Below are 10,598 nucleotides of genomic sequence, written 5' to 3' on the forward strand. Positions count from 1 at the left end.
ATGTACTGGCCTGTCTCCTGGTAGCGCCTCCATGCTCTAGACACTATGCTGACAGACACAGCAAACCTTCTTGCCACAGCTCGCATTGATGTGCCATCCTGGATGAGCTGCACTACCTGAGCCACTTGTGTGAGTTGTAGACTCCGTCTCATGCTACCACAAGAGTGAAAGCACTGCCAGCATTCAAAAGTAACCAAAACATCAGCCAGGAAGCATAGGAACTGAGAAGTGGTCTGTGGTCCCCACCTACAGAACCACTCCTTTATTGGGGGTGTCTTGCTAATTGCCTATAATTTCCACCTGTTGTCTATTCCATTTGCACAACAGCATGTGAAATTTATTGTCAATCAGTGTTGCTTCCTAAGTGGACAGTTTGATTTCACAGAAGTGTGATTGACTTGGAGTTACATTGTGTTGTTTAAGTGTTCCCTTTATTTTTTTGAGCAGTGTATATTACAGTGAATGTATTGGATGGTTTATTTGTACAACAGGAGAGTAATGTCATCTTATGGTTCAAGGGAGATGCAGAACGTAGTTGGGCTGTTATTACAGTAATACTCTGTCGTGGTTCTATCATCAGCCTTTTGAACTGTTTGTCTCTTGCTGATGTGGTCATCATAAAATGGAGCCGTTTGCTATACAAGACTGGGAGACTGAATATTAGTGTGTTCATGGAGGAGATTGAATACTGAATGGTGTTTTGTTTCATTGGGTAATGTCAATAATATTTTTGTTATTTCTTGAAATTCAATCTGAGAATAATTTCCTATTTATGTAAACTTATTTGATATGAATATTCATTTATTTAACTTTTGATTGATTATTAAAACGGAGTCACTTGATACAATTGAAACATTCTCATGTGCTTCATTTTTTCCACCTGATTTCATATTACTATCTTACTGCTCTCTGAAGGTAGTAACATATACCCATCCACCTACACTCACCAAGTTCCGAGTTTCTTCTGCCCATAAGCCCAACAAAGACGTCGTCCATGTCCCCTGTTACAAAAGATTGAATACTGAATGGTCATTAGGTCATTATCAAATGCAGGTGTTCACAGTATATTTAAAAAATGTTGTACCTTGGGTATGAAAAAAGCACTTTATTAATTATTATTATATGACACGAAATGTCTCATAATTTTCTATTAAAGATAATAACATTTCTATTGATATGTAAAAGAAACAGTAAATTAATGGTTATTACTAACTTTTATTGGGAGATGGTGGTAGACCATTTATATCTGGGGAAAAACAAGTAAATTGTCAAAAAATCATAAATCCCAATAAAAAGTGGATTAGTCCTATGAAGAATGTCATTTACCAGCAGTGAACACCAGCATCAGCATTGAACATGTTATGTAATAAATAAAGACTACTGTAGGACAAATTGTCAATCTTGTCAAAACAGAGAAGTCTCAGTGACAATACCATTATCAGTACAACCCAATTGGTATAAACACTTCTATCCATCATGAAAGACTATTGCTTGAGTCAACACAACACCATCTCTTTAGACCATGGCAAGCACTTTGTGACCACTGTTATCTGCTGATGTAAAAAGGTATTTATAAATAACTTTGTTTGATTGATCTAGGATGTGGAGTAGACAGAGCAGACACTTACCAGCGCTCCTTCTCCCCATCAGCCCGACGAAGCTGTCATAATCCAGGTCGTTATATCTTTTCAGAATGGTCCGCTGGAGGTTTCCCAAACCCGGACCCTCCTGTAATGATGACACATGATTGTATTCAGTGTTTTTTTTTTTTTCAATCACTTGTACACATTTTTAGATGTAAGTGGTATACTCCCGGGTACAAAACTCTAAACTGATAACACTTGTAATGCCCCCTATTTTACGTTCAAAACCTTTGATGGTGCATACATTTGGGTTTCATACATCTTTCACCCCTGAGTCATCCATGCCAAAACCTTTTCTGTGAAATACCATGAGAACATTTTGTTTGGTCACCAATACATCAGATAACGATAGGCTAACCATTTAGTCATTTTAACTACCATTTAATCCAATAGCAAAAAAATAACGTTCGTTTTTATAGTGCTGAATAGAAAGAATAGTAGATGGTAAGTATAATTTCCCATACAGTATATTTGTGAGCATGTTGAGAAATATGTAAATCTTATAGTTTAATTATCCTTATAAATTACATACATAGAACAAATCATCAAAAATAGGGGTATTGTAAAGCAGTTGGCTACTGTAAAAATGTAGCACAGTGTTGTATGTCATCTTCTTTTTTTTACCTGACTTGTCAACTGATACAGTATTGCCTGTCTCTCTGCTTACAGTTTATCAATGCAATTCAGATAACGAGTGGAATATAATATAATATATATATATATATATATATATATATATATATATAGATAGATAGATAGATAGATAGATAGATAGATAGATAGATAGATAGATAGATAGATAGATAGATAGATAGATAGATAGATAGATAGATAGATAGATAGATAGATAGATATATTATATAGATATATTATATATATAGGTATATTTAGGTATTTCAGCAGTGCATTGTACACTACACTATAATTCCAAATGGTAGCACATAGTGACTCTTTCTACTTTGTCCTGTTGAAGAACACTTGCTGATGGAGAATGACGATGTAGTATTTACAGCCACATCCATATAGGATTCAGTTTTACCCTCCAACATAAATTTATGTCAAATTGACACATTTATGAGGTAAATATATAGAAATGTACAGTGTTCAGCAGTAATCAAACTATAATGTTAACTAGGCACTACATACATTTGTTTCAGTAGTTATCAGTGTTGAGCAGTTTGATTAAGTGATAGTTAATTGTATTGTTAACAAATGACATAAAAAAAGTAAAGAGGATATTGCATTTTGAAAAGAAGATACTTAGATTGAATATGTATCCAAATTGGAAGAGTGATTTGGTGCTGTGGACAAGAGACTTTGTGAATTAGCTTGTTGTACTCAGTCAATATAAAATGTACTTGGGAGTTTTGAAACACCAGCCATTGATGATCTGTTTAGATTTGTGTGCTTAGAGTTGTGAAAATGTAACACATACTGTACTTGTGAAAATTGCACCAAAGTGATTGAAAAAACTGTAAGTACCCATGGTCATTCCACCCCCCAAAGATCAATGTAATGACGTTGAATCAGCTTGGAAAACGATTTGGATTTTCAAATAGTAATCAATGAATGGCATTACGTCTCTTTTTCACCCAACTTTTAACCTACATCCAATTACAGTAAATAGTTTTGTTGATTTCACGTTGAATTCACGTTAGTTGACAACTCAACCAAATGTAAATCAAAACTAGACGTTGAAATAACGTTTGTTCCCAGTGGGCAAGGTCTGGTGAAATATGAAGGAATTAATTCATTCCAACTGATTTAATGTTTTCATGGCATATGAAACAATGGTATCTCCACAGTCCGGCTTTGATTCAACCCATTCATTGGCTATAGTGTATTTTATCAGTAATTTGAATTCACAAATCGTATTTATTGTATGAAGGAAAAACAGAACATTTACGCGCTAACCTGAGATTTAAATTGAAACGTTTGGCTGAGAAACTTCCATACCTCTGAGTCGGTTGACCTGTATGCCCCAGCCGCAGGTTCCTCGCAGCTGGACTGGCTTGAGTGGAGTTTCATGGCGACGAACAGAGCCACCAGCAATAAGCCGCTTCTCATATTTTTACCACCACCTGTAAGGTGAGTGACGATGGGTTAGCAACAATATAGCCAAACAACTTGAAAAGTTTGGATAAGAGCTCCGCGGAAACTAAACTCGCCTCACATTTGAGCCTGATTTTACGCAAATTAACATTGTCCCTCAATAAATATAATATAGCTGACAGATATGACTCTACAGTGCAATCTTTAAAAAATGTTTGAAAATAAAAAGACCCAAAAGGAAATGGCTTCTTGTTTGAAATTACGCATAATGCGCACGGAAATGTTGCCATGCATTTTGAATTTAAAGTCTATATTAATAAACAATGGCAGTTATTTTGCTTCGTTCGGATGTTTTCAAGGACATCAATCATGTTTCAACAACAACAGTCCAACATTTATTTTTTCCCCGCTGTGTTCAAGGTTGGGTTATCAGCGTCTCCAAATGTCCCTGAAATATGCACACCATTTGACAAGCATAGCAATCATTTAAAAACATCTAGATATATAGTACATCAATTACAGGCATATTTATCTAAAACAAATACTTATTTACCTGCTTTCTGATCGAAGTGGTAATATTCTGTTACACCGCGCGTGTGCCCAGGTGCGTTCTGGAGTGAGGAAAGGCGTGAATAGCTCCTGCAGTGTAGCGACGAGATCCGCGAGGAAAGTGACATGTCCAGTCCACCTCTGTTTATTAAATGATAGCTGGGTATCTGCGCGAGTCCAATCAGCTGCAGAAACGTAGGTGGGTTCTCGACGTCATATCACATTCTCGTGTACACTCATATTCATACTACTCGTGATGATGACCATGCTGTTCAAATGGAGCCCGTGGCGCCTAGCTGTCATCGGAAAAACGAACACCATGATCCATTCAGTGGCCCCAAACGTTCCATAGTCCTATTCTTTGATACATGACACAAATCTAATTGGTACTGAAGATAAGTGGATTATGGTTTCAGTTGGTTTTTGCTCTGCCCTAGTTAACTGCTAAATAGCTGCTCTCATCGTGGTGGCCTGTGCTCTTGATCGCTTAATTGTAGTGGTCATTGACAAGAGCCCAATCCGTCTAGGAAGTCATTATAGACTATAGAGATAGGAGCTGCCACAGCACCGTGAGACTACATGGATGGACGTCTTGGAGACAGCTAATTGAGCTGCTGCCCGCTTGCCGGGTTGATTAGCAGAAAGAGATCCTGTAAAGATGGCTAAAGATGTCAAAGTGATTGGCAGTCGGTCAGTCAGTGGTGTGTGTGTGTGTGTGTGTGTGTTTCCAAAGGTCTTTTTAAATTGCTTCCTCTGCTGCTAAATTACTACTTAAACGCGTTTGACAGCCGTTGCGAACAAACATCGATTCTGCAACTTACCCCAAGCTTGACATTAGACCCAAAGAATACGATTCCTTTGTTCAAGGAAGAAGAAGAATATTGATTAAAAGCTTCTTCAGGATTGGTGGGTCTTCTGCGGGACGGTTGAGCTAATGTAGGCTAATGCGATTAGCATGAGGTTGTAAGTAACAAGAACATTTCTCAGGATTTAGACATATCTGATATTGGCAGAAAGCGTACATTCTTGTTAATCTAACTGCACTGTCCAATTTACAGGAGCTATTACAGTGAAATAATACCATGCTATTGTTTCGGGAGAGTACACAGTTTTGAACATGAAAAGTTATTCATAAACAAATTAGGCACATTTTGGCAGTCTTGATACAACATTTTGAACAGAAATGCAATGGTTCTTTGAATCAGTCTAAAACTTTGCACCTACACTTCTGCCGTCTAGTGGATAAAATCTAAATTCCACCTGGGCTGGGATAATACATTATGGCCTTTCTCTTGCATTTCAAAGATGATGGTACAAAAAAAATACAAAAAAGGTTGTTTTTTCTTTGTATTATCTTTTACCAGATCTAATGTGTTATATTCTTCTACATTCCTTTAACATTTCCACAAACTTCGAAGTGTTTCCTTTCAAATGTTACAAATAATATGCATATCCTTGCTTCAGGGCCTGAGCTACAGGCAGATAGATTTGGGTATGTCATTTTAGGTGAAAATTGAAAAAAAGGGGCCAATCTTTAAGAGGATTTATTAAAGCATGTGAAGCATAGTATCAGTCATTCGTTGAAGCAGTGGCGGTTCTAGCTTGTATGGCTCCCTGGGCGAACCCCCCTTTCAGCGCCCCCTCAACAAAAAAACCCACAATATTGCACAAACTGTAATTTTTTATCAGACATGTTGAAAAACACAAATAAATAATCATAACATTTAAAACTATATAAATATACAAATATATACAGAAATAAGATACTATAAATATAAAAAAGAAGTAACAAAGACAAACAGAAACAAATTGTAGTATATAAATACAAATAAATAAGAGAATCAAATTATTACACTATTATCCTATTGCTAACAAGAAACACACAAATAAAACTAAATTGCACAAATCATCTATCACACAAGTACACAAATCGAATAACACACTCATATAGAAGAGATGGAGAGCACGTGGGCATTAGTTTCCACCCGTTATTCACAGCATTTATAGTGGTGGAACATCCCACATACATACCCAGTAATAATAAAATCATCATTGTTACCTACAATATGGAAACTTAAAACTTTGCAAAAGGGAAATTATTTATTTTGTTTATGTTATGCAGTGATGCACACATAAACACATGTGTGTGTACCCACACACACACATGTCCGCGTGCTACACAAACACACCTGAAGAATCCTGCTGTGGAGAAGTGGAAGCAAATGCGTCTTCATCCTCATCCTCAGGCTCAGACAACATTTGTGAAAACACCTGTGTGGCTGAGGAGGTGGATGGCTCCTCATCCTGAGGCTCCGAGATCATTTCTGAAGAGGTCTGTGTGGCTGAGGAGGTGGATGGCTCCTCATCCTGAGGCGCCAAGATCATTTCTGAAGAGGCCTGTGCGGCTGAGGAGGTGGATGGCTCCTCATTCTGAGGCTCTGAGATCATTTCTGAAGAGGCCTGTGCGGCTGAGGAGGTGGATGGCTCCTCATCCTGAGGCTACGAGATGGTTTCTGAAGAGGTCTGTGTGGCTGAGGAGGTGGATGGCTCCTCATCCTGGCCAGTGCCAGAGGGTGCTCCAAAATATTTCAGAGGTGCCCCTGAATTTGCATTGAAATACAATATATGAGTCTGACACCCTAAATACATTTGTTGCACAATTAAATATACATGTCATTATGCACAATTTATCAAACTTTCAGAATAGGAACCAAATAAACCATACAACCGCCTTGGCTAATTCTAGGCATAAGACACCTCAAAAGACTCAATATATCTCAAAAGATACAAAATATCAGCATAATATAGACGTCTTTTAAGTTAGCCTACAGCATTGGAAATTCCCCTTACTGAGCTCAGGACCTAGTCAATACAATCACAGAAAACCTTTATGATGTCACCTCAATGAAAGTTAACAAAATCAATAATGCGCTAGTTAGGTTGTAATCGCTTTGCTGCAGGCTACACACATTATCATGATGAAACTGTGTGAACTTATATCCAATGTTAAGTAAGCTAGTTGGACAGAAAACGGAATATTGTCGCCCTAGGTGTAATAGCATCGCAAGCAACATAGGCAAACAAAGATACAGTGCCTTGCGAAAGTATTCACCCCCTTGGCATTTTTCCTATTTTGTTGCCTTACTACCTGGAATTAAAGTAGATTTTTGGGGGGTTTGTATCATTTGATTTACACAACATGCCTAGCACTTTGAAGATGCAAAATATGTTTTATTGTGAAACAAACAAGAAATAAGACAAAAGAAATGAAAAACTTGAGAGTGTATAACTATTCACCTCCCAAAGTCAATACTTTGTAGAGCCACTTTATGCAGCAATTACAGCTGCAATTCTCTTGGGATATGTCTCTATAAGCTTGGCACATCTAGCCACTGGGATTTTTGGCCATTCTCCAAGGCAAAACTTCTCCAGCTCCTTCAAGTTGGATGGGTTCTGCTGGTGTACAACAATCTTTAAGTCATACCACAGATTCTCAATTGGATTGAGGTCTGGGCTTGACTAGGCCATTCCAAGACATTTAAATGTTTCCCCTTAAACCACTCGAGTGTTGCTTTAGCAGTATGCTTAGGGTCATTGTCCTGCTGGAAGGTGAACCTCCGTCCCAGTCTCAAATCTCTGGAAGATTGAAAGAAAGAAGAAATAATTTCCCTGTATTTAGCACCATCCATCATTCCTTCAATTCTGACCAGTTTCCCAGTCCCTGCCGATGAAAAACATCCCCACAGCATGATGCTGCCACCACCATGCTTCATTGTAGGGATGTATTCTCGGGGTGATGAGAGGTGTTGGGTTTGTGCCAGACATAGCGTTTTCCTTGATGGCCAAAAAGCTACATTTTAGTCTCATCTGACCAGAGTACCTTCTTCCATATGTTTGGGGGGTCTCCCACATGCATTTTGGTGAACACCAAACGTGTTTGCTTATTTTGTTCTTTAAGCAATGGCTTTTTTATGGCCACTCTCCCGAAAAACCCAGCTCTGTGGAGTCTACGGCTTAAAGTGGTCCTATGGACAGATACTCCAATCTCCGCTGTGGAGCTTTGCAGCTCCTTCAGGGTTCTCTTTGGTCGCTTTGTTGACTCTCTGATTAATGCCCTCCTCGCCTGGTCTGTGAGTTTTGGTGGGCGGCCCTCTCTTGGCAGGTTTGTTGTGGTGCCATATTCTTTTCATTTTTTAATAATGGATTTAATGGTGCTCCGTGGGATGCTCAAAGTTTCTGATATTTTTTTATAACCCAACCCTGATCTGTACTTCTCCACAACGTTGTCCCTGACCTGTTTGGAGAGCTCCTTGGTCTTCATTGTGCCGCTTGCTTGGTGGTGCTCCTTGCTTAGTGGTGTTGCAGACTCTGGGGCCTTTCAGAACAGCTGTGTATATATACTGAGATCATGTGACACTTAGATTGCACACAGGTGGACTTTATTTAATTAATTATGTGACTTCTGAAAGTAATTGGTTGCACCAGATCTTATTTAGGGGCTTCATAGCAAAGGGGGTGAATACATATGCACGCACCACTTTTCCGTTGTGAATTTTTTTAGGATCTTTTCAAACCAGTCATTTTTTTCATTTCACTTCACCAATTGGGACTGTTTTGTGTATGTCCATTACATGAAATCCAAATAAAAATCAATTTCAATTACAGGTTGTAATGCAACAAAATAGGAGAAATGTCAAGTGGGTGAATACTTTTGCAGGGCACTGTAAGTGTTATACTAACCTATTTCATTACATGCATAATATTATACTCATAAAGAGATGACATAGCTGCATACCTTCATCTTTTGTGCGTTTCTCCTCTTCTTCTTTCCTCTTTTTCCTAAACTGGGCACCTGATGGCTTCGATCTTTTCTTATCCATTTGTGTTGATTTGGCACTCAAGCATCAATACAGTACCCATCCCCCAACACTGTCAACCAAGAGTCAAGACTTAACCAATTCACCTTGGTGGTTTGCAGACTGGTTTTCGCACAAACCAGAAAAAATTGCAACATATGTCTGTGAAACTATATATTCACAGTCTTATGAATGAATTCTGGTTAATTTGGTAGCATTTTGTTGTGTGACTGATTTTACTAATTGCATTAGTACTGTACAAAGTTAGAGGTGTGCTAGTTGATAGATTCCCCCACTCCCCCTACCTCGGGCTTCCAGTGGGGAGACCTGAGGTCAACCTACTCCCGCCCCCCTCTCCATCTCGTACTTTTGAGTGGGAGACCTTCCCAGGCAGTAGCCTGCCTAGCTCACAAATTAGAATCAGGGCGCCAACTCCGACAAGGTTAATTGACCCACAGTCCCAATTTGTAAGTCGCTCTGGATAAGAGCATCTGCTAAATCAGGTAAATGTAAAAATGTAAATGTTCCACACGGTGACATGATATCATTGACGTGACATGCAAATGAGCGATAGAAAACCAAATGTCACCATTCCATTTTTTTGTGCGGGCACCCCGTGCCGCCCCCAGCAAGATGCAGCCCTGGGCGGCTGCCCATGTTGCCTGTACCTAAATCTGCTACTGTGTTGAAGCATTGGTAATACAATACATTGAGTTTTGGTTTATTGTTCACTTCTTAAGCAACTGTATTATTATTAAGAAATAAAACATTATTATCAAACAATGAAAATACAATTTAATTGACCAAAACTTGAAAGCAAGTCAAAACAGTGTTTATCAGCAGTTAGCAAATAAATCAACAATTATTTTTGCGTCACAATTAAAGCCTACTCTGGCAATCAGATTAAACTTCAATGGACGTTTTATGAATCATACCATAACGCATCTGTACAAGCCATGCATTTTTCATTGATATAAACTTTCAGATCATAGCAGCCTAGGGACTATGGCCGTGGGGGATATAAGAGATGCAACGACTTCAGTCCCGAGGGACTGTGATTAGATAAACAATGGAATACATGCATGGAACAACAAAGGACCAGTAGGGATCCAAATGTTCAAATGTTGCATATTACAAAAGTGTCCGGTTTTAATAATGAACTCCAGGACATATTTCTTAGTTCTTGTATTTTGTAGATCCACAAATAAGGCAGAGAGTGGGGGTTTTGAGGGCAGGGGTCGAGGTTGGGGATGGAGGGTGTGTGGTTATTGGTGTATGTGTTGACCAGGCTGGTGTGCGGGAGGGTCAGGTTGGGGGTGGAGAGATCTGACAGAAGTAGGGACTGCAGCGGGCTGCATGGTGCTGCATGGTTCTACATAGAGCTGCATGGTGCTGCATGGTTCTACATAGAGCTGCATGGTGCTGCATGGTTCTGCATTGGGCTGCAGTGGGTTGCATGGTGCTGCATGGTGCTGCATGGTCCCAGAGGGGATGTTTA

General features: G+C 39.0%; 1 protein-coding gene across 2 annotated transcripts in view; it reads right to left on the bottom strand.

Annotated features, from left to right (window-relative positions):
- LOC106572690 (uncharacterized) overlaps nt 1-4,464 on the bottom strand; it is a 32,022-nt gene extending 27,558 nt beyond the window's left edge. The window contains exons 1-5 of one of the 2 annotated variants that reach the window (XM_045696330.1): nt 4,249-4,464; nt 3,600-3,724; nt 1,629-1,728; nt 1,214-1,246; nt 948-1,001 (exon numbers count right to left, since the gene is read on the bottom strand). In XM_045696330.1, coding sequence (XP_045552286.1) covers nt 948-1,001; nt 1,214-1,246; nt 1,629-1,728; nt 3,600-3,724; nt 4,249-4,372 — 436 coding nt within the window. In that variant the 5' untranslated portion in view covers nt 4,373-4,464. The remainder of the gene's footprint in view (nt 1-947; nt 1,002-1,213; nt 1,247-1,628; nt 1,729-3,599; nt 3,725-4,248) is intronic. The other variant, XM_045696331.1, reaches the window with a different exon arrangement.
- Between the last annotated feature and the right edge of the window lie 6,134 nt (nt 4,465-10,598).

This window comes from Salmo salar, chromosome 15 (genome assembly GCF_965601325.2).
Source record: "Salmo salar chromosome 15, fSalSal1, whole genome shotgun sequence".
Classification (NCBI taxonomy): domain Eukaryota; kingdom Metazoa; phylum Chordata; class Actinopteri; order Salmoniformes; family Salmonidae; genus Salmo; species Salmo salar.